Source organism: Dendropsophus ebraccatus, chromosome 5, assembly GCF_027789765.1.
Source record: "Dendropsophus ebraccatus isolate aDenEbr1 chromosome 5, aDenEbr1.pat, whole genome shotgun sequence".
Lineage (NCBI taxonomy): Eukaryota > Metazoa > Chordata > Amphibia > Anura > Hylidae > Dendropsophus > Dendropsophus ebraccatus.
The window spans coordinates 97022107-97046709 of NC_091458.1; the positions used below are offsets into that span (position 1 = coordinate 97022107).

At 44.3% G+C, this 24603-nt stretch overlaps 1 protein-coding gene across 2 annotated transcripts; it reads right to left on the reverse strand.

Annotated features, from left to right (window-relative positions):
* Positions 1-470: 470 nt before the first annotated feature.
* Positions 471-23024, reverse strand: IRS2 (insulin receptor substrate 2). 2 transcript variants are annotated; one of them, XM_069970759.1, is made up of 3 exons: positions 22792-23024; positions 19058-22168; positions 471-3111 (listed from the first exon to the last, which is right to left on the reverse strand). In XM_069970759.1, the coding sequence occupies exons 2-3, from the start codon at positions 22089-22091 to the stop codon at positions 3107-3109; spliced, it is 3039 nt and encodes a 1012-aa protein (XP_069826860.1). In that variant the 5' UTR covers positions 22092-22168; positions 22792-23024; the 3' UTR covers positions 471-3106. The 2 variants fall into 2 exon arrangements, with proteins under 2 accessions (XP_069826860.1, XP_069826861.1); XM_069970760.1 differs by having other exon boundaries at positions 22775-23024.
* Between the last annotated feature and the right edge of the window lie 1579 nt (positions 23025-24603).

Consider the following 24603-nt stretch of genomic DNA (forward strand, 5'->3'; position numbering starts at 1 on the left):
AGAAGCCGAGAGTTCAGGTTCATACGAACCCGAACACGAACCCGAACCTCGGCAGGTTTGCTCATCTCTACTGGATGCAAGGTGTGATCCCTTGGTGGAGTGCAGGCCTGCAGGTAGATCAGCATTGTGTTAAAAGCTAGACTGAACAATGTGACCCCTACAGTAAAACATATTACAAGAAAGTGTCCAGGGAGACTGACTAACCAAGTACAATATCCGAACACAAAATAGAGGTACAACTGTGTGTAGTCCTACACTCACGTAACCCTTTTCTGTTGGTCTTTGGTTCAACTGGGAAAAATAAAAGCCTGGATATTTCTGCTTTTTTTCTTCCAATCATTTGTTTTTTCATAGTCAGACAAAGATCATTGCAAGTTGTGATGCAAAATGCTGGCACGGACACATTACTTAATACAGTGGTAAACGTTACACCTTTAAAACCTTTGAAGAAACTAAAAATTGAGAGCAGATGAGGACTGTTTACTTATAAAATTCACCCATATCTTTATTGTTATAAAAGGTGGCAAAGAAAAATGTCTTTTCAGCATGAACAAATGGCAAATGCCAAATAAAAATGTTATATGGACTATGGAGAACTGACATAGTACCGTTTGTCATCAAAGTAATGAGCATAATAAATTATAGCAAACATTAATTGTAGCGGTGCACACCATAACCCCAATTATGTCATAATGAAAAATGTAAGAATAAATTAGAATAGTAATAATATAATTTTCAAAGTTACAAATCCACATAAAGCACACTCAAAATCCTATCATAAATAATGTATTTATTGCATATGGCTATTAAGACAGCATCCAAAATCAATAAAGACTATATACAATGTACTACCCTAGTTTTGTTTGTTGTCTCCAGCAGCATCAAATCATTTATCATTAATTTATAGGAGAAAATAATATATATATATATATATATATATATATATATATATATATATTTTCCACTGTACATCGGAAGACACTGCAAGATAAGTTAAGTCTCTTGTCATACCACGACTGAAATATATTTAACATCTTTATATTCAGAAACAATATGTACCCAGTAGAGAAAGAATAAAATACTGTTTGATACCTTTTAAGTTTACGATAGCAAAATATTTTAAATTTAAAGGGACACCGCGCAAAAACGTACAAAGATTTAAATATACATTATGGTGTTTCTTCAAAACCTGTACATTTTGGTTGCATTCTGTAAACTAAACTTCAGATTTAAATATTGCATATGCCTTATGTGACATTTACAGAGTTGGGCACGTTTTAAGCCCATTTTGCCCAACTACTACTCTATAATAAATCAACCTTACAGACACTTATTCTCAGTATAAATCAAATTGTGACTTCAGCAGGTAACAATGATCAGTGCTATCATGGTTCGTACGTAGCAAATATTACTATTTCATTTGGAGTCTAGGCCAAAATAGTTTAGAAAGTTTTACATCTTTACATTATATTTATATAGAAAACTACACTATACATAAACAGGCCAATAACTTTTACATCGTTTTACGAAGCATTACCTTCCTCTTCCAACAAGAATCAAACTATAAAAAGGAGCAATAGAAAAAGATATGAATTTACATTCATTTTTGTCTGGCAATACAATCCTTGCTAGTAAGACTTTTGTTGAGCAAGTAGGAAGACATTACGTATCTTTCAAATTTAAACAAAACCAAGAAAATCGTTTTTGTCCTTTTACTCCTGATCACTACCAGCCTTGATATCACAGATTGTTTGCACTTGGAAATAAAAATCACATACATTTAGCAAAGATTGTGACAATTAGAATTATAGCAACAGAAATGGGCATGGGTTTTTTTTTGTACCAGATAAAAACAGGCTATGGCCCCTTTAATTAAAACATCTGTCGTAAAGTTTCCATCTAAAAATAGGCTGTAAAATATTGATATCTGAGAATGCAGAACTTTGCTTTATGTGTAATGTTGCAAACACTGCATTTTCCAGTATACTGAAAATGAAAAGTGCACGTGCCACTTTCTGAGTATGCAAACACTCCCACCTCAAACAGGGACTCTCTGTGGCATCCACAAGACATTACTGCAGCGTTTTGCTCAACCAGGAAGAACCATGCTAAGTGACCAGGCTGCTATTTTCAGCGTCCTAACAGCGCATTACCTTGGATAAATACTCCACTATGTAAAACCCATGGAAGTTTTTGGTTAAGAGCAATGCAGCTAATGGTGCGGGTGTGTTTTCTTACAATCAATATTACAATCAATGTAGCAGACACTAAATAGTACCTAAATGTGAGGAAGCTATTAAGACGTGACAACGGTAGGTGTGGCAGCAGGTAAATTCACTGGTTGCTGAAAAGTGCACACCCTAATGATCGCATCAATAGAAATCCCCATTTCCACTGGCTGCTATTATTGTTCATACAGCAATTTGCTTTAATCAGACTAGAGGGAGGGAACTTGAAGGAACTATGTAGTGCATGCAGCTGTTAGCGTAACTGAGTAAAACATGTCCATTAGTAACATTTTTGGTCCACTTCTAGAAACGTGAACAGCATGTTTGCACCAAAGCATTGCGTTGAAAGTTCCCTAGTCACTTGTTGCCTTCGTGTGTCCGTTCTCCGAGTAAACTGTGCAGACAATTTTGATCCCTAAAACAATATCATGTAAATTTAACATTTAATAATGCTGAATAATTTCTTCAGACTCTTCATTGCACAACTAAAAAGATCCTCTTAAGTTATTATTTTCATCTGTTTTCTGAGGTAGGGCAACTGGTTATCTTTATTTCGTTTGATGTTACTGCCATATCCCAGTCTACTGAAGAATAAATAAGAAGTTTGATGAAGGCCTCGTCATTCAATGTGGACTTTAGTATACGGTCGGTTACTGGGTCGTCCATGTGAAAATGACAGCAGAAAAATAATGCCATTCAATTCCATTCCAAGCAGGTCTGTGTTATGGTAGTTCTCTGAATAATGTCCACCACTTGTGTACCTGAGCGGAAAAGATTCATACCGCAGGAGCGGAAGGAGTGAGACTTTAGCAGCATTTGGTCACAATATAGGCCCGCAGATCTCTTCTGTAGTGTGGTGAGGTTAGGAGCCAGTGCCTTCACTCTAAAACACAGGAAAATAGTTATATTAGAAAATGCTTACATGCTTTAATGCAGTCCAATAAACATGGTTAATTCCTGCCTGCATTTACATATGTATACAGTGACAATATTCCCCTCATCCCCCCCCACCAAACAATAACAGCAACAGAAGACTATCATGGCTGCTCTACCGCTTAAGAACAATCAAAGAGTGGGGGCTCCCTGTAAGCCCCTAAACATTGCAATTACTTGAGCTGAAGGAGTACTCAAGACAAGACAAGCCTAATGAAGACCCCTATGGCTGCCTTGTCAGAGGATCTGCTATGGGATACCTGAGGAACGCCCTAATAGGTGCCTGCGCATTTTACATGCATACGCAGTGATTTACCATCACACAGATATATGAAATATGAAACAAAAATGTTGCCTTAACCACAAAACTAGTTTGTACAATATATTCCCTCATGTGTTTTGACTTTTACAATAGGAATGCCCTTTAACTCTACAAAATCTTAAAACATTTATGGCTGACACAATGAGGCAAAATACAAAAAAGATTTCTTGGTCTTCAAGGGTTAAAAGAAAGGAGGGTGGAAAGAAAGTTTAATTTTTTTTTTTACATTATTAGTATAGTAAATAGAGACACCTCCCTTGCCATGGGTGGTTTAATTCTATGATTCTGTGGTGAATTTCTGTACACCAGTACCGGTATGTCTAATGCCTAAATGTTATAGATGAGCGCAACTCGAACATGATCGAGTCCGATCGTTTGGCATTAGCTTAGCGGTGGCTGAAGAAGTTGTACGCAGCCCTAGACAGGGAAAATAGCAAAACATCGCCCGCTATTTATTGAAAGTGTGAAATAACATTATTTCCTATGGAACACTCTGTATACACTGCGGCCGCACAAAATAAGCCATGCACACAATATAAGTACGGCTCACGGCCGTACTCTACATTGTTTGCTATGGTTAATTGGAGCACGGGCACACCCGAAGTGATGTTCATCCCACCGGGGTAAACATCACAGACAGCGGCCGTTCTGCGACAAGGCCATGTCGCTGTCTTACAGCATGTGAACGAGGCCACAAGCTGTATTCATGTTTTCCAGGTTTCCCAAAGCTGCATACAACGCTAATCAAATGCTGAGACTTCTGGGTTCAGACGCATTCAAGCATGTGATCATGTCCAAATCTCATCTCTAAATGTGCATAAACCTAAAAACCATAAACCTTTATAAATCTTATGTATTTACTCACACCGAATCATGGACACACACCTAAAACAGGTACACCCATTTTAAAACTATGCAAAAAAATTCAGATTTTCTGAAATACATAAGCAAAAAAAAAAAAAAAAAAAAAAGCAGTAAAGCTTTGTATACCCGACATTAATCCAATGAAAATAGAGTTTCCCTTCTAAAACCTCCACTTCAGTGAAAATGCAAAAGGAACATGTTACACTGGTTTATTGTGAAGCCAAGTAAGCATGTAAATTACACTTGACTAGAATGGCAGAAAATATTTGTTTCCCTAAAGTGCTTTTCAGAAGTGTTTCTGAATTATTCACCTGTCATCAGGTTACAACACGCAAGGTGTTGGCATGCCTCACCTGAACTTCCTCCCTTCACTGCTGATCCACTAAGAAATCACACTTGTTGCAGTTTATAGCACATAAATAGTGGAAGCGCATAGGAAACAAGACACTATAGCACGGGGTCTGTACACAGGAGTTATAGTGAACATCAATTGTTGCTCATCATCTGCTTAGCTTGCTTGCAGTCAAACACCAGCAGAAGCCAAAAGGGTTAAGGTATTTCCCAGAGTTCTTGTCATACGCCACAGGTCTGAACAGCTGCCTATTGCTTTTATTGCTGCCCATCTGTCACACACAAAGAAAATAGGGAAATTCCTGCTTCCTGTCTGAATTCTGCACTAACAGATATAAGTTTGCCAAAGGAGTTGCTCAATGTTTGTCTATTTGCTCAGCTAAATGCAAGAAATGGATGGTATAAATCACTTGGTATTACCATGAACGTGATGTTGATTTATCATGTCCTAGGTCAATAGCACATAAATATTTGCATCACATCTAGCTCAGATGACGTTGGAAACTCTCAAACCTCATCATCGGCTTGGAACAGTTGATGACGATCACCTTCACTCTGTGTACATAAGGAGATTCCCTCCAACAAAGGCCAGCAAAGGTTGGACTGCCTGCGCTCATGGAAAATTAGGCCACCAGGCAAACACAGCTTTAATACGTCTTTATAGTATCATTCATTTTTAAAGGGGTCCTCCGGTGAAAAGTGTTCTCTATCAAATCAATTGGTGTCAGAAAGTTATATAGATTTGTAATTTACTTCTATTTTAAAAATCTCCAGTCTTCCAGTACTTATCAGCTGCTGTATGTCCTACAGGAAGTGGTGTATTATTTCCAGTCTAGTACAGTGGTGTTTGCTGCCACCTCTGTCTGTGAGAGGAAATTTCCAAAATAGGAAAGGTTTTCTATGGGGATATGCTATAGCTCTGGACAGTTACTGTGATGGACAGGGGAGGCAGCAGAGAGCACTGTTTGAAACTGGAAAGAATACACCCCATCTGCAGGACATACAGTAGCTGATAAGTACTGGAAGACCTGAGATTTTTGAATAGAAGTAAATTACAAAACTATATAACTTCCTGACAGCAGTTCATTTGAAAGGGGAAAGAAAGAAATCGCCTTTAATGATGTGACAAAAATGAAGAGGACTAATCTAAATCATGCTGGTTTGCTGATCTATGAAGATATAAATATAACCAATGCTTAAAGGAGAGCTGTCCATGACCGATCATTTGCATTTTGTACTGCAGGATAAAATCATTCAAAAAGTGAATGGTAAAAATATTCTGGCAAAAAAAATAAAAAATAAAGGCACTTTAGGAGGGTATGAAAGGAAGGCTGTCCTGGCTGCTGCAGTCTCCCAGCCCATCAGTGAGGCTTTAGCAATTAGCCTCTGGTTATATTACTATGCAAACACAATCTCGGTTTGACAGTCTAGCTTTGTGTCCGCCCCAGGGCTCTCAATGAAGACACACATCACCAGAAGCCAGCAAAACATCTATTTTTCATCTGAGCAGAGAAAAAAATGCTAATCACTTTCCATGTAAACGAAAACATTTAAACTTGTTTGGTTGTTGGATTGATGTTTTTGTACTCATCATCCCGCAGCTAAATACATGTCTATTCCATCAACTGACAGATTTACTGATGCAAATATTAATGCAGGGGCCCACGTTGGTCCAACCTGTTAGTGCATAAAATCACTAGCTGTGGCTTCTTAAGGCTGTGTTCATACAGTGATAGTGGTGAAGCTGCAGATGACCATATCACCCACACAGGCTGTATTGTGTTTAAAGGCAGCCAAAAGTGGGACACGTCACATTCTAATATCCTCGTCAAACACACATAGAGCAGTTTTATAGAAGGTTATTTAAAGGGGTACCCTGTTCGGGCCCTCTTTTCTTCCAAAATCACCGGGGAGGGGGTGATTGAAAATAATAAAATCTACTTACCTCCCCGACTCTAGCACCGCAACCTACCTCACAGTGCTCCAGTCCAGGGTCTCCGGCCGCTTCCTGGTCTGGGACAAGACGTCTAAGGCCCGCTCAGCCATTCAGCAGCAGAGGTGGGAGACCACTACAGTCATTAAATGGCTGAGTGGGCCTGCCCACATCACGTCTCAAATTCAATCTGAGACCAGAAAGCAGCTGGAGACCGGGGACTGGAGCAGCGGGATGCAGGCGGCACCCCCTCCCCAGTAATGATGAAAGGGATCCAGGCCGGAGTACCCCTTTAAGCCATGATCCATGATCCCAGTGAATCATTATTAGGCCAGAGTCCCAAGCAGCCCAGTCTCAATGTAAACTATGTAATGTTGCTAAGTGAGGTGGCACTGGATGGCCTGCAATTTATGGCACCAATATAGAAAAAAAACACACACACACACACACACACACACACACTGCACAAGGCAGAAAACCCCTGTAGCCATTGTAAATTAATACTTTTGGCTAAAAAGCCGAAAGAAAAAAAGGAACTGAAGAGTTTTATTGCTGTAAGTCAGCTCTGGCCGGCTAATCCAAAGCTGCCTATAAGTGGTGTCTGACACCAAACCTTCCAGAAGTACTACTTTGTGCTACATTACTGGCTATATAAAGCATCATGTAGTACTCCTATTGTGACTAACCGCTTACACCAGAGTACTGACAAATTGGTACTTTATACAAAAATGGGTAACTTATAATAGCTGAATGAATGAAAGTGCTAATATGGTACAGTGCTCCTTGTCTGCTTCTGGCACAAACACAGCATGGCTCATGAGAAGTTCAAACGGCATCTTGGAGTTTGCTCAGCAAATATGTACAGAATGGGATGTGAAACTTATCCTGTAGTAACCTCAATGTTACACGCTGTTCAGCATACAGACTAGAAATGCCTCATTCCATCTGTAATAACCCACAGTGAAGAAAAATGTTGTGCATTTAGGGCCCATAAACTTTATTAAAGTCTGGCCACAAAACTCTACCGCTCCATACTGAGAGCAATAGTCAGTGCTCTGTGAATAGTCTTGTGACTTTGAGAAGTCATAAGGTGTCTTATTTGCTTTTACTTGAGTCTTGTGAGTTAGTGAACTTTCCCTGTAGATACTGGTATCAGCCAGTTCAGCATTACACTAATGCTACCATCTCTGACCCTTTCCATTAAACCAAGCTGCTCAACAATGCCTAATCCATGCGTCATATAATCCGACTTAATACTGTATAAACTCTGGGTGATGTTTGGACATTTTTTTTTTTAAATTTAGCAAGAACATCTTGGCCTATTTCAAGAAACCCACAGTGCTACCTTGCCTAAACTGGGACCTTAAGCCAGCTGTGACATAAGAGCTTACGTCACATCTCAGGTTATTTGTATCGAATGTCATGAAACAACTAGTGTATAAAAGAAAGAAAGAAATCATACAGATGCTTATATTCTCTAAATATCTTTTTCAGACTTTCTGCTCAAAACAGTCTATGCACACACTTTAAAAATCTAAAAATAACAAAAAAAAAAAATTTACATTATATAAAGAAAATCCAAAAGTGTTCACTCCAGCGGGTGCGTGCAGACCTAACCTGATGAAATGATGGATTCCAACTTGTTTTTCTAAACCCTTTGAACCTGCTCCACAAGATTACACATTCCAGTCTGCAAGCAGTTTACTACAGATATAGTAGAGCTGGACTTTGCTCAGCTTTAAAGTGTGCAAACAGTCAGGAGGAGAGAGGGCTTGGAGAAGACCCTTTCTAAGTTTGATTAGAAAGGATCACAGTACTCAGGGAAAGAAGGTAGAGCTGTATTGATCACATATGTATACCGCCATAAATGTGACGGAAAGAAATGTGTGAATATTTCACGTGGCCATAGAAAATTTCCATTGCCGAAAGTGATAGTGCTCAGATAAAGCCCCTTCAAAACAAGCCTTGCACTGTCCTCTAATCTCACTTGCATTGTCATTATTGTCTCTGGAAAGAAGAAATCTCTTCCTCTATTTTGTAGTAGGCCTGGGAGGCAGATGGCATGCAATCATTAGCCTATTGTCAACAGCAGTGCTGGGGTAGATTACTAGTATGTCTTGCTTGTCATGGCAGGTGCATGGCCCTGAGGCTGCCATCTGCTGAGGAAGGAAGTGTTCTCCTGCAAGATGTGGATGGGGCTTACGCACAAATGTAAACACTGAATCACTGCCGATTGGTAGAAATTGGCTGTTCACGCAGAGCAAAACAACGCTCTATGCAAATCCTATCACGGTAGATCCCTTTTTATTCCTGCAAGACACCCCTAAGTAAATAATATAAATGCAGCATGCTGCAAACGCTGGGGACAAGGTGGAGCTCTCACCATTTAGGTCTGTGCGCAGCCTCCTTTAGTCATCGACGGCAAAAAATAAAATTATTTCCATTTCAGTAAGTGAAATGGAAAGAATTCCACTGGAAGTGAATGTATGTCTGATGACCATGATAAAGTGGCTTTATGGTGGAGGTCTGTACAGATTAGAGCAGCACCGTCTTCAAAGGTGAACGCCGTTATTGTTAATATGTATAGTGGCCTTTGCTCTGTCAGTGCCAACACAACATCCCGGCCTAATAATCATTGCTCCTGTGAACATGTAATGAGATTGCATCTACTCCTGTAATGGGTTATCTCCTTAATTTAAGGGTTTATAGCATGTATCATAGCACATCTACATTATGATAGTCTTACATATACTGATCAGTGTGTACAGACAGGACACACAGCGTGGGTGTGATAGTATTGTAGAACTATATCAAGCCCATTCACTTTTCTTTCTACATGATGGAGCCAAAAATAATGAGCCACAAGCCGCAGTGTTCACATCTGCTCATACATAATCACATGCGCGGACAGCAAGTCCCGCTGCCCTCCCAATAACACAGATTAGCTCCTTCATTCAGACAGGCACTGACCTTGAATACAATTTTGGCACGGTGCACATGCTGAGCTTCAGCACAGTTTAATCCTGAACTCACAGGCAAAGCCCGGGGTCTTTTAAGGGCAGCATCCCTCCTTGCTTTTATTATAGCTATTTATAATCATCAACTGATACATTATAAAGAGGTTTCAGACAGATATGAAGGCTCTGGATACGACAATGGATTACATTATACTTAAAAGACACTCCAGCAAGGAAAAGTAACAGTGCTTGCTATATGCCATTTTATATTTGCTCACGTAGCTTTAGCTATAACTTTTTCTGTACTCATGCCATGCCCTTGTCATGTCCCAGTCATACGCACTAAGTCTCTTCTGACCTTCTTGTATATGCTGCGTCAGAGATGAGGTGTTATGTACTGTATGGCACTGGATATGTGTTACACCATGAAGTCTAGAATGGGCAATTACCCTCAGAAAACACTAAGCTGTAACTCACATCTGTCAAATGCTACTCTTCCAAGTCAACATGTGTATCAATAATTGTTATTACCTGTGCTTTCTGTAGATGCAGACAATAATCGGACATATGCAAGTATACAGGCTAGCCATATCACGCCACCTTTACATGGAGAATTCTGGGCACCTTATTATTCAAGACAAACAGTTTACTTTCCCAGGCTAAGGGCTGCAGTATTGCTGGCTTATATTGCTGCCTTCTTACAGCGCTTTGAAGTCATTTTATTATATATCACCTCCCTTTGAAATAGTCTTCAAGTTAGTACCCGCCTGCATTCCTTACAAGCTAGTTTAGAGCATCTGTTTGTCAAATGCCGAAAGAAATTTATGAATCATAAATTCCAATTTTAAGTTCTCGTGGCTGGCAAAATAGCTGTGCAGCATATTCAGGGCCATCTACCGCTCCGCAGCATATTCAAGGCCATCTACCGCTCCGCAGCATATGCACGGCCGCCTACCGCTCCGCAGCATATTCAGGGCCGCCTACCGCTCCGCAGCATATTCAGGGCCGCCTACCGCTCCGCAGCATATTCAGGGCCGTCTACCGCTCCGCAGCATATTCAGGGCCGCCTACCGCTCCGCAGCATATTCAGGGCCGCCTACCGCTCCGCAGCATATTCAGGGCCGCCTACCGCTCCGCAGCATATTCAGGGCCGCCTACCGCTCCGCAGCATATTCAGGGCCGCCTACCGCTCCGCAGCATATTCATGGCCGCCTACCGCTCCGCAGCATATTCATGGCCGCCTACCGCTCCGCAGCATATTCATGGCCGCCTACCGCTCCGCAGCATATTCATGGCCACCTACCGCTCCGCAGCATATTCAGGGCCACCTACCGCTCCGCAGCATATTCAGGGCCACCTACCGCTCCGCAGCATATTCAGGGCCACCTACCGCTCCGCAGCATATTCAGGGCCACCTACCGCTCCGCAGCATATTCAGGGCCACCTACCGCTCCGCAGCATATTCAGGGCCACCTACCGCTCCGCAGCATATTCAGGGCCACCTACCGCTCCGCAGCATATTCAGGGCCACCTACCGCTCCGCAGCATATTCAGGGCCACCTACCGCTCCGCAGCATATTCAGGGCCACCTACCGCTCCGCAGCATATTCAGGGCCACCTACCGCTCCGCAGCATATTCAGGGCCACCTACCGCTCCGCAGCATATTCAGGGCCACCTACCGCTCCGCAGCATATTCAGGGCCACCTACCGCTCCGCAGCATATTCAGGGCCACCTACCGCTCCGCAGCATATTCAGGGCCACCTACCGCTCCGCAGCATATTCAGGGCCACCTACCGCTCCGCAGCATATTCAGGGCCACCTACCGCTCCGCAGCATATTCAGGGCCACCTACCGCTCCGCAGCATATTCAGGGCCACCTACCGCTCCGCAGCATATTCAGGGCCACCTACCGCTCCGCAGCATATTCAGGGCCACCTACCGCTCCGCAGCATATTCAGGGCCACCTACCGCTCCGCAGCATATTCAGGGCCACCTACCGCTCCGCAGCATATTCAGGGCCACCTACCGCTCCGCAGCATATTCAGGGCCACCTACCGCTCCGCAGCATATTCAGGGCCACCTACCGCTCCGCAGCATATTCAGGGCCACCTACCGCTCTGCAGCATATTCAGGGCCACCTACCGCTCTGCAGCATATTCAGGGCCACCTACCGCTCCGCAGCATATTCAGGGCCACCTACCGCTCCGCAGCATATTCAGGGCCACCTACCGCTCCGCAGCATTTCGTGGCCACCTACCGCTCCGCAGCATTTCGTGGCCACCTACCGCTCCGCAGCATTTCGTGGCCACCTACCGCTCCGCAGCATTTCGTGGCCACCTACCGCTCCGCAGCATTTCGTGGCCACCTACCGCTCCGCAGCATTTCGTGGCCACCTACCGCTCCGCAGCATTTCGTGGCCACCTACCGCTCCGCAGCATTTCGTGGCCACCTACCGCTCCGCAGCATTTCGTGGCCACCTACCGCTCCGCAGCATTTCGTGGCCACCTACCGCTCCTCAGCATTTCGTGGCCACCTACCGCTCCGCAGCATTTCGTGGCCACCTACCGCTCCGCAGCATTTCGTGGCCACCTACCGCTCCGCAGCATTTCGTGGCCACCTACCGCTCCGCAGCATTTCGTGGCCACCTACCGCTCCGCAGCATTTCATGGCCACCTACCGCTCCGCAGCATTTCATGGCCACCTACCGCTCCGCAGCATTTCATGGCCACCTACCGCTCTGCAGCATTTCATGGCCACCTACCGCTCTGCAGCATTTCATGGCCACCTACCGCTCTGCAGCATTTCATGGCCACCTACTGCTCTGCAGCATATTCAGGGCCACCTACCGCTCTGCAGCATATTCATGGGTCAGACAGTAACTAAAAGAGCAATATAATGAAACATTGAATTCTCCAAAAACAAGACACATCTCAACCATACTGAACGGAATTTCTGAGGGGATGAGTTTCCCTAAAAGGTTTATCTCAAGCTTCAAAAACATGGCAACTTTCTTTTAGAGACAGTAACACTCGTGTCTCCAGTTTGGGTGTAAGTTTTGCAACTTCGCTCCGATGAAGTGAATGGAGCCTAATTGCACAGCACACCTGAACTGGAGACAAGAGAGATGCTGCCTATGGAAGAAAGTGGCCATTTTTTGTAGTGCTGGATAACCCCTTTAAGTTTCTGTGATGGCTCACTGGCGGTGGCCTTATATTAAATAGGTGCAATGTTCGCTTTACTATTGCATATGGAGCAGGTGAGTGTAAGCTTGTCTTGCTATCTTCAAAGTAATCAGAAGCAATCCTTGAGCTAAGCACTTCCTGTGCCTTGAGCAACAATTGTTCTAGGTTCATTGTAAAACAAACATTCCATTCACAATATCCTGACACCATTTATACTAAACGCTTCTATGCAACCTTAATAAGGCTGAATTCACACTGTGTCTTTGCAGTCCATTTAACAGATCCATTTAATGGGGAGGGAGGGGGCATGAGAAATTTGATGGAAAAAAAAAAAAAAAAGGGTGCATTTTTTCCATTGACTGCTATATCAGTCAAACAGACAGCAAAAACGCAGTGTGAACCCAGCCTTACCCAGAAACACAAAGCTATTAACACACAAGACATACAGTACTTCCCTCAACCTTTCCCCAATCTAGTTCTTAGCCCAGTGACCCCCAATACGTACGCCATGACCATCATGGCATTGGAGAATCAGAAGAGTGGGTGCCATGGCGCCAACTGCCAGAAGTAAAAGGTAAATTTTGCATAGACACATACACAAGCAATAACACTTCTGTAACCTCAAAGAATATCAACTATCAAACAAGAAATTGGGCAAAAGACAGCCATTCACTGCTACCTCATAAAATTGTCATGAATGACAAAGAACATAAATACTTAAGAGACTAATGGGATATATAGGATTTTTTGTAAAATAAATTATATATGTATATATTACACACAAAAAATACACATAGATACTTGTCATGGACAATATGTCACAGTTACACAGCTGTTACTGCAAACGTGCATTCAAATTTCCAAGCCTATTGCCGAGCCAGACAGGGATGGTGATGTCCCAGACAAGCTCTAGGAATTACCATATGAGGCCAATCTATTATTTATCATCTGAAACGCTGTCACCATAATTAAACAAAAATGTACGTAGTATAACTAGGGACATGCACTGTAAATCAGGGCACAACGCTGTGCACCAAGGAGACTTTGCTCATTTCAAAGAGAATATTTTGGTCCGATACTAGCTGAAGTGCCCAACACCAGACTCATCCTGCTGTGACAGGAGCGTACGAGTCAGACCAGAATGCTTATCACTTCTGCTCCTTAACTGGTGCAGCACAGAAGGACCTTACAGTCACATGCTTTCAGATTATTATTTTTTTTTCACAAAACCCATTAGAATTTGAGGCTGAGGCTTGTGAATGTTTCACTCCAGTGACAGGTCACACTAGCTATTCCTCCTCCATGCGACAAACAAAAAAAAAAAACAAGTATATTACACTGCCTTTCCATGTTATCAACTACTTTTTTTTTTTATGTGGATCATGAAATATGGCCATTAAAAACGGCAACTTGGGAACTGCACATAGTATCATTAACCTGCTATACTGGTGTTTCTTCTGCATGGTGGATAATGACATTGCTCAGCTGATTTGTAGATACATGAGACAACATACAAGTCATGTGAACCGTCACTTGTATTGGGGTACAAGCTCTACACGTCAGCCCTGCTACAGACTTGATTATGTGCACGCAGGTAATAGGCAGCAAAACTCACATCTAATACCACACACAAATGGCCCATCTAGTTCCATCAGCCATGACCCCCCCCCCCCCCCCCAAAGTGTTAGGGAATGGTTGTACCACGTTCCATAGGGTGCAAAAGCATTGCTTCTAGGGGAAAACTGTTCTGAACAATGGCTGTGTGCCATCCTACAGTTTTCAGTGTCCAGGAGTACCCCTCAGGCCTATTTGCAGCATTTAGTAGTCCTGTCACTCCTTATTCACCATATATAAGTGGTAACATCTGCTGGAGTTAACACATTACATATAATTTATAGAAAATCGGGACCAGACTACATGGTAAAACGTGTCAAGCTCATGTTGCACTCTCCATCAATTTCTTATACTTCACAACATCTAGACAGGGAGTAAATGGATTGTAAAGTATACAAAGCATGTACTTGTCACATCACTGTCAATATTTAGTAGTGTCATGTACTTTAATATTCACAAAGGAAAGTCCAGCACTTAACCACTAGTACATCCATTTACATTAAAAGCATAGGAGGGCATCCCAAGAAATCTAAAGGTCCCCTTACTCTTTAGACAAAAGTTGGCCAAACCAGCAGAACCATCTGCCTGTCTAAAGCGTATGTCCGAGTACTACAAGCACTAAAGGCAGCAGCTTCAGTGTCAGTGCCTATAGTAGGTGTTTTTCCTAAGCTTCCCGACACATGCACAGCCCCTAGCACAGTACCATAGATGTGACGTGGCCAGGTCTAAAGAATGCGCTGCTTAGATTTGCACTCACCAGAAGGTTCTATATAAGGAGAAGCTGTTGTCACGGTTGTGTAATGTCCCGTCAAGATAGCAGTCTCACTCCAAGGGTTTAGAGAGGGAAATGATGAAGAATTATATGGCCATGCACCAAGTAGTAAAAGGATCTCAGTGAAATTGTCTAATAGGAGAGGTAATTTCGATGACGTTTCAGGGCGTTAAGCTATCACATTATGTATTGCTCCCAGTATCTCAATAATAAACATGTCACTAAACGTTGGGGAGGTTTCAAAGCCTTATTCACTAATTATTTCTATGTAAATTCACATATGCTAGTAAGTGAATCCAAGACACTGTAATATGCTAAAATATCGCTTTTCACATTAGCGCAATGGATCCTGAATCCTAACAAGTCCTGATGGATCCCTCTAGGATCCACCTTGCAATGGGTCCATTAGTTTACAATAGGTTTGGCCAGATTATGCAATTTCCTCCATCAAAACACAGCAGAAAGCTTACGAAAGAGAGAAAAGTGTGAAGGTGAGAAGACAGCCTAAGGGCCCTATTCCACTGGACGATTATCGTTCAGATTATCGTTAAATCGTTCGAATCTAAACGATAATCGTTCGGTTGAAATGCAGTTAACGATTAACGACCGAACGAGAAATCGTTGATCGCTTTAAAAGACCTGGACCTATTTTTATCGTTGCTCGTTCGCAAATCGTTCGCATTGAATAAGACATCGTTCGGTCGTTCGCAATAGATACGAATGCAATAGCGAATAAATAGCGAAGAAAAAACGATCGCAATTACGATCATAAGTAACGATTATCGTTCAATGGAAATGAGTGAACGTTTTCAGGTCTTTCGCAATAGTGGTCGTTTGAGATCGTTAATCGTTAATGATATGCAAACGATAATCGTTTGGTGGAATAGGGCCCTTAGGGACTTCGCTGAATATCAATAGCCTAATAGAACACTATTGATATGATTATTGATAGGGACCCCTGCGGGCTGCACTGAATTTAGGAGCAGATGGGACAATTCCAAGCATTCAAGTGTATGGGAGATACCTGTCCACCGAAAAAATATTCATTCGGCCGATAGATATTGAAGCTAGCTTAGCTATTCATAACACACTGCCCCTTTATACATGACCATCTGACAGTTTCTGCATTAAATAGATACCAGACAATTGAATTAGTCAATGTGACGAGGCACAGTCTGCATTCTTACCATGTGCTTACACCTCCAAACAAATCAGTTTTTGCTCAGCTAATAGCAGGGATTATTAATGCCATAAGCCAAAGCAATAGTTATAACATACCAAGCCGAAAATGGTGGCTAAACATGTGCCCTTTTAATCACATGCAATTCCAGATTGTGCTAGTAACAGAGGAATTTCCAAGAAGCATGGCACTCATTTCCAGCCTTTTTCAAAATAGGGGAAACCCCTCTTTCTTTTTTTTTTTTCCCTCTGAGAATAAACCGACTTTCCTCTTCTAGGTGCCCCCCAGCTGTGGTCAGTCCTCGCCCCTTGAATGGTCCCAACCTGCATTCCCCTGCGCAGCAGGTAGCTGGCCACTGCAGTGCAGGCAAAAACAGTAGAAAGGGCTGCGGCCAATTAATTTCTGGGATCAGTGGCGATCCCACAAGTAGGACACCCAGCAATCATAAGGTTATGGCGTAGCTTAGCGATATACCATTGCTTTACAAGGTGACATGTTTGTAGATGCTGTTTTCGAGGGAATTCCCTGACTGGGAAACTTTGATGCATACAGAATGTTGCACACCAAGATACAGACAGACATTACAAACAAAGGAAAGGTAAGGTTTAAGATTAGGCGATAACAAATCCAAAACATTACTGATCCATTAGAATGCTGCATATTCCAAACACAAGGTGTCAATGCTAACCCTTGCTATTGAAGACATAGAGGAGCACATGCCAAAGCTCTTGGCACTAGTGGGTTCAATCCAAGCACAGCTTTAAGCTCAAGTGAAGTATGAATGAAGAGGCTACAGCACAGTCTGGTGCCTGGATTCAGAGAAGGGGGAGGTTTAAGGTAAACAAGGAGGGGGAGGGTAGAATTACTGTACCAAGAGGGAAAGCAGAGACCGTCAAGAAACCTCTTCAATTACAAAATACAGGATTCCTGTAAGACATTGGGCCGGTATTCGTTGTCATTACGGCAGATACTGCTGCACTACAATAATCAGATTTTCTGAATATTTGGCAGCTTTTTGCCTTCCGCTGGGGCTTGCTAATGTGGAATATCTTAATATTTCCTATTATTTTGTTAGCGACCATAAGTGAGACATTGCAAGCTTGACAGTGATCCTTTATTTACTACGCCACCAGACCACTTGCAGGTCCCGCAGAAGGGGGAAAAAAAGCTAGTACGCAATTCACAAGAGCCTTTTACAAAGCAAAACAATAATGAACCCCTCCCCGTTCAATGCTAATCTCTGACAAGCTGCTCTTCAATGGCTGAGGAGGGAACACATAACTGGAAGCAGCGCATTGACTAGCAAATGAAAACCACTGATTTCTGAGCAGCAGAAAGACGACATTGAGAAGTGGTAACAATAAACAATCTCCGAATTACAATGTAACTGTAGAAGACTGGATGCAGACTAAGGAGCCATTCACACTTTCCCCTTCATGGCTGTAGACTGGCTGCAATCGGAGTGGAAATATTTTGCTTATTTAACCTTTCCCTTACAAAAGAGGATTACATGGCACTTCCGGAGCTTATACTCTCGGTTTATGAAACCGGTTTCAGACACATGAATTCTGTCTTGTGTAACACACATTCATTGAAAGGAACTTTCCAAGTAAGAACATTTAGAAAGACCACTTAAGTCAATGCATGTTATTCCCATTCCCCTAGGTTTTTGTTACAGCATTAACTTCTTGCTTGCACTGTAACTATCATGCAAACAATAAACAGTATTTACTTTTCACAAAGCTGATTATTGTTACAGCCACTTTATCATGCGAGTTGGCTAAACAATCTCTTCATGTAAATGGACTTTTTTTTTGTCATTAAACCTTTTGGCAAACTCCATCTAGTCATAAGCAAAAATTCCAGAATGTAGACATATCCAGTGAGTGCCTCTGCAATACCCAGCACAAGTAGTACACTATGTACTAAATGAGAACTATGCGACGATACCTCACAACACAAGTGGACAAAAGCACTTTATCAGGATAACTATGGTAGGAAAGAAGGTAGAAGTACAGTGCTTCAACCTCTCTAGTCTTCCTATCCATAAAACAACCTAAGCTTAAGGGTAAAAGGGATCTAATAAAATGCATAAGATGAATAGTGCTGAAAGGGGTGGCTGACCTCTTTATTCCTATGTCATTGGCAGGCAGAATAGGGAGAATGGTCTACGTACCATCTGGTTAAAGGTTAAGAAACATCAAGGCTTTGATGTGTCGGTAAACAGAGACAAGGACACTGATTAGGGTTAGAACTGATAAAAAAAAAAAGCAGAAAGTATTTTAACCTGCATACAAAATACCCTTATTACTAAAAAAGACCCTTATTACTGATTAAGAACACAACCATATATAATAAGCCCTCTTGAATGAGTTTAGAATGGTTTTGCTACCCCCCAATGTCACTGCTTAGTAATAGACTCCAATATGGTGGCCAACTATGTGTTTCACATGGAAGTTAAGAAAGTTCTGTAAATACAGCATCTAACAAGCCCATGCCATGCCATGTGAGATGGTATAACTATGAGCCGGACTGCTCTGATAGGGAGTGATCAGTGCACTCAATAAAGGCTGCTCATGTCTGTCACCAGGATCATTCACACTTGTGTTGTATAGCAACAAACATCATCACACACACACCAGAATTATATATTTCTAGGATGCAGTTACTATATAGTCATATTGGTAAATAAAATAAAAAAACTAATATAATGTCTCACCTCTGACAGTGGTGGCACCCTTCATCCTATGTCCCAGGAAATCTATGCTTGGATAAGACCCAATGTCCATACTGGCAAGTCCAAGAGCAGGTAAGTGCCCCCTGGAAGAGGCTTGTGTTAGCAGCAATAGGTTTCGCTCTTCGGGCGACAACTCAATAGCGATGTAGTTCAGTCCATTCTGAAATCCAGCTGAGGTTTCCCTGCACATAGGGCTGCCACATTCACCAGCCTCTAATGTCTCTCCAGGTCTTAGGGAAACATTCTCCACCGAGGCTGAGCTGTGTCTCTTCGGACTATGTGCAAAGGAAGGAGATACAGGAGTCACTTGAGTAGTAGATGAGAAAGTCTCAGAGCTGTGGCGTCGGCGCCCACCTTGTGGATCTGCTCGAATAACCTTTGCACCTCTGTTAGGATCTGGAGGAGGACTATGTAGGTTAAAGCCCCCATTCATCTGGTCCATGAGCAAAGTAAGGCGCTGCACACCAGAAACAGAGCTGTCTATAGGTAATGTCTGATTATCTGTAGAAGACACAGGAGGAGATGACTGTGGTGGAGACTTCCTTGGACTCATTTCTGTGTAGTCAGAGTTTGGGCATAAGTTTGGTGAGACTTTTGATTTTGGAGAAAGAGGGCCAAAATCCAAATTCATGTAGTCTGAAATCGGAGATTGTTGTGGTTCAGACCCAGACGATGAAGATGATGGACTTCCAGCAGCAGATTGAGGTTTTGAATCTGAAAGAGTAGGTGGAGGGGGCAAAGGCAGAGTATCTTGGGACCTTGTCTCTCCAAAGTATATGTGAATATATTCCCCTCCAGGCGGGCTAGGTGGTTCTGGAGGATGCTCACTCATACTGGGAAGCGTGCGCAGCGCAAGTCGGGATGGTCGAGGTGCTCGAACATGTGGAGAAGAGGAAGCAGGGGACCTCATCATCACATATGGTTCTGCATCAGCAGGACTGATAGTCTGCGGTGGGATGGTATGATTTTGACAGCAGCAATTATTTTTTGGCTGCATGAAGAAATAATCTGGAGGAGTAAAGGATAGTGACTCTGCAGGTGAAAGCCGTTGGTGGACAGGTACTGGCCGTGCTTTAGGGCCACACCACATAGGCATGTAACCATCCGGTGAATCCTCCTGAGAACCTACAGTGGACTCACTGCAGGAACGTGGGTGTAGGATTTGCTGAGGTGCAGACACACTAGCCGGGCTCATGGGAACATAATCTGTGGAAGGGGAAAGAGTAGCTGCTCCGTGATTCATCGGCATATACCCATCATCCTCATGACGCCCTATTTCCACATCAGCATAGTCCTCTGGATAGGGGTGGCATGTTTTTGGAGATGACGACAAAACACCAGGACTTCCCTTAAATGTGGCACGAATTAGAGTAGACTCATCAAGGGAAGCAGAGGAAAGTTGAGGGGTTGTTACCTTCTGTCGTCCTGGGGTTGTTAAGGAATATGTTCTCTTTCGGGGACATTTTTCCAGAGCTGAAGAGTCCAATCGCCGAGCAAGACATGCACAGCCCCCTGGGAATGGTTTTTCCATAGACATGTATCCATTCATGTCCCCTGTGTGGGGTGGAGTACCTGAAACAGAATCTGGAGTTCCGCTTCTACAGCTCAAATAAGCACGTGCCAGTTCTCCTGGACTAGAGCTATATTCATCCAATGACATGAAACCGGTGTCACTAGGTGACCCAGATGCTGAGGCATTGCAACTAGAAGGTCGTGGGGGAATAAGGGGATCAGAAGTGGACCCATGACCACTGCTTCCAGATGATAAGCTTATTGGGCTAGCAGCTGATGGTGGAGACCGGGGAACTGGCATGGACATGGACCTGCTGTGCTGAAGAGGACCTGGTGCTGGAAATAACTTTCCATTACGACCTCCCAAGCTTAACGTATGGGAACGGCTTAGGGGTGCTCGCAGAATACTAGGACTTAAGGGACTACTTGTGACTGTCCTGTTGCTTAAGTTATCGCCTTCACTAGCAGTGCGGAGTCGGGAAGATTGGTTTATAGGAACACTAGAAGAAGAGGGAGGAAAGTCTGTACGGGTCCTTCTGGCCAGTCCTGTCTGGCTTGGAGGCAACTGAGTATGATGGCGTCTGCCTGGGACCGTAATAGGGTTAGAACTAGACGACTGGCTTTTACTACGAGGCCTAAATTCAGCCAACTCCTTCATGGCCTTCATAGCTTCCAATATAGTCTCATGAATGCTCTGGGCAACCACATTATCATCAACCTGCATCCAGATCTCCCCTGGTCCAGTGGAAGCAGAGCGACCAACCTCTACAAAAAAGTAGTTATCCGAGTGACCACAACGTCGGATATTCATCAACTGAAGGGTCACAGAGGGAGTTTCACTATTCAGACGTACAAAACTGATGCTTCTCGCTGACAAGCAGAGTCGATGCACACCAATCAGACTTTTAATCTGGCCCAAACCCCTGGGCTTCAAGTTTACTTGCCAAACCTCTCTGTAAGCTGCGTTGGCCGGTGTGATCAGTCCATAGTTGGGGTCCTCACTCAATGTCAGGTGGCTGCTGCAGTTTGTGCTGCAGCTGCTATTTCCTGAACAGCAGCATCCCCCGATACCCACACAGCCATTTCTGTCTCTCTCTGCCTTGCCAGTGCCAACAAGCTCTGTGAGTGCCCGGTACCAGCTTTCCTGCTCCTGCTCATTCTCTGCTGCCACTGCAAAATACTCATCCCGGGTGTAAAGGGCGATCAGGTACTTGTTCTTGGCATCTGCCCTCTTATTAATATTAAGACAGCTGTCCAGAGAAATGACCCTCTTGGCTGCCGCAGACTTGCTCCTCCACTTCTTCTCACTCTCGTAGTATTCCAGCCTGGCAGCGGGGCATCCCTCTCCAGCTTCTTTCAGCACAAAAAAACGCTTGTGGCCATGCTTCTGCTTGCGTAGATAGCCGCACTTCTTGACACTGCTGCTGTTGTTGTTGTTGTTGTGGTTGAGGTTGGAGCCAGCTGTGGCGAGAACTGGCTGTCCTGGAGTGGGAGGGCTGGCCATCCTCTTCACTCCTCTACCTCGCAGGGACGCAGACGGCGGCTAATGGGCTTGTAGTTTTCCACCTGATCTACCTTGACCTTCAACAGAACAAAAAAAAAAAAGAAAACTTTAGTATAGCAAGTTACACTGAGGGGTTAATAATTATCAGGCTCTATAGCATACAGGGTTATAGGTACAGTATATACACACACACAATATATATATATATATATATATATATATATATATATATATATATATATATATATATGCAGCATCAGCTATATCCACATCTATACACACATAAGAGTAGGTGCAGTCCCAGCAATGCTGCAGTACAGCCAGTTGTCTGAATGGAGCCATAGTACTGCTATGTACACAGCGACAGACCTCCCCGGCTCCTCAAGGAGACTCCTCAGCTGAGCCGGTGTATGCAGCCACAGCCGGTGTATGCAGCCACAGCCGGTGTATGCAGCCACAGCCGGTGTATGCAGCCACAGCCGGTGTATGCAGCCGGAGCCGGTGCCCTATCCCCAGCCGGTGTATGCAGCCACAGCCGGTGTATGCAGCCGGAGCCGGTGCCCTATCCCCAGCCGCTCCTACCAGACACACAGTGCGGCACAGTCACACCGGCGCTGCGGTAAACAAGCAGTTCTCTGAATGAAGCCATAGTAACGCGACACACACCACGGCGCCGTACATACCAGACAGCAGACCTTACCGCGATCCTCAAGGAGACTCCTCAGCTCCGTAAGAACATGGTCGGGCAGGCGGCCGGCGGCGCCTCAGATGCGGAGTAGCAGTGATAAACAAGCCGCGGCGCCGCTGTCAGGTGCAGCCATGCCAGTCAGTAGCTCCGGCCGCCAGCCATGGGCACGCGCTCCCGCTGCCGCTCTCTGGGTAAATAACGCATCGCATCCAGTGACTGAAGTAGAGAAGCAAAACAACATGTGACGTACCAAGTTACCGACAGTGAAAACACACACTCACACACGGCGAGGGGAGGGGCGGGGGCGGGCTCACGGGGGCTCGAGAACCTCTGATGATGTCAGGACCATGTGATCATTAACATGTGTGGGCGGGGCCGAAGGAGTTGTACGCTGGGAGCTGATTATTTGCTGCTCGGCTGTGAGCGGGTGATGCGATGTGACATCAGGAGAAACGCATCATTGCCGCCTGCTATGTGCGACATCTGCACTCTGCTCAGTACACACACCTTCAGATTTTCCACCAGGTGTTACATGCTCTCACCTCTGTGTGCACACTACAAGCCCAGCACAGTGTATATGGGCCGGACATGGTGTGTGCATATAGCTGTGCTCACTACAGACACAGCCCACATGGTGTGTGCATATAGCTGTGCTCACTACAGACACAGCCCACATGGTGTGTGCATTATAGCTGTGCTCACTACACACTACAGACACAGCCCACATGGTGTGTGCATTATAGCTGTGCTCACTACACACTACAGACACAGCCCACATGGTGTGTGCATTATAGCTGTGCTCACTACACACTACACACTACAGCCCAGCACAGTGTATATGGGCCAGACATGGTGTGTGCATATAGCTGTGCTCACTACACACTACAGACACAGCCCACATGGTGTGTGCATTATAGCTGTGCTCACTACACACTACAGCCCAGCACAGTGTATATGGGCCAGACATGGTGTGTGCATATAGCTGTGCTCACTACACACTACAGACACAGCCCACATGGTGCGTGCATTATAGCTGTGCTCACTACACACTACAGACACAGGCCAGCACAGTGTATATGGGCCGGACATGGTGTGTACAGGGGCGGTCTTGGCATTTCTGGGGCCCCAAGCGAACTTATGTCTGGGCCCCCCCCTCGACATGCACTCCACAACAATAGACCGCTGTGTGCTGCCCCCAGTAGTATACACCCCTTGTGTGCAGCCACCAGTAGTATATACCCCTTGTGTGCTTCTCCTCAGTATTATATACCCCTTGTGCGCTTCCCCCAGTAGTGTATAGACGCCTGTGTGTTCCCCTAGATATATATAGCCCCCCCCTTGTGCTCTCCCAAAAGTATATAAACCACCTTTGTGCTGTCCCAGTTGTATATAAACCCCCTGTGTGCTGCCCCCAGTTGTATATACCCCCTGTGTGCTCCCCCACTTGTATGTAGCTCCCCTGTGTGCTCCCTCAGTGGTATATAGCCCCCCTGTGTGCTCCCCCACTTGGATATAGACCTCCTGTGTGCTCCCCCACTTGGATATAGACCCCTGTGTGTTCCCCCACTTGGATATAGACCCCCTGTATGCTCCTCCAATAGTATATAAACCCCCTGTGTGGTTCCCCCAGTAGTATATAGACCCCCTGTGTGCTCCACCAGTATTATATAGATCCCTGTGTGCTCCCCCAGTAGTATATAGACCACTGTGTGCTTCTCCGGCAGTATATAGACCCCTTGTGTGCTTCCCCAGTTATATATAGACCCCCTGTGTGCTCCCCGTTATATATAGACCCCCTGTGTGCTGCCCCAGTAGTATATAGAC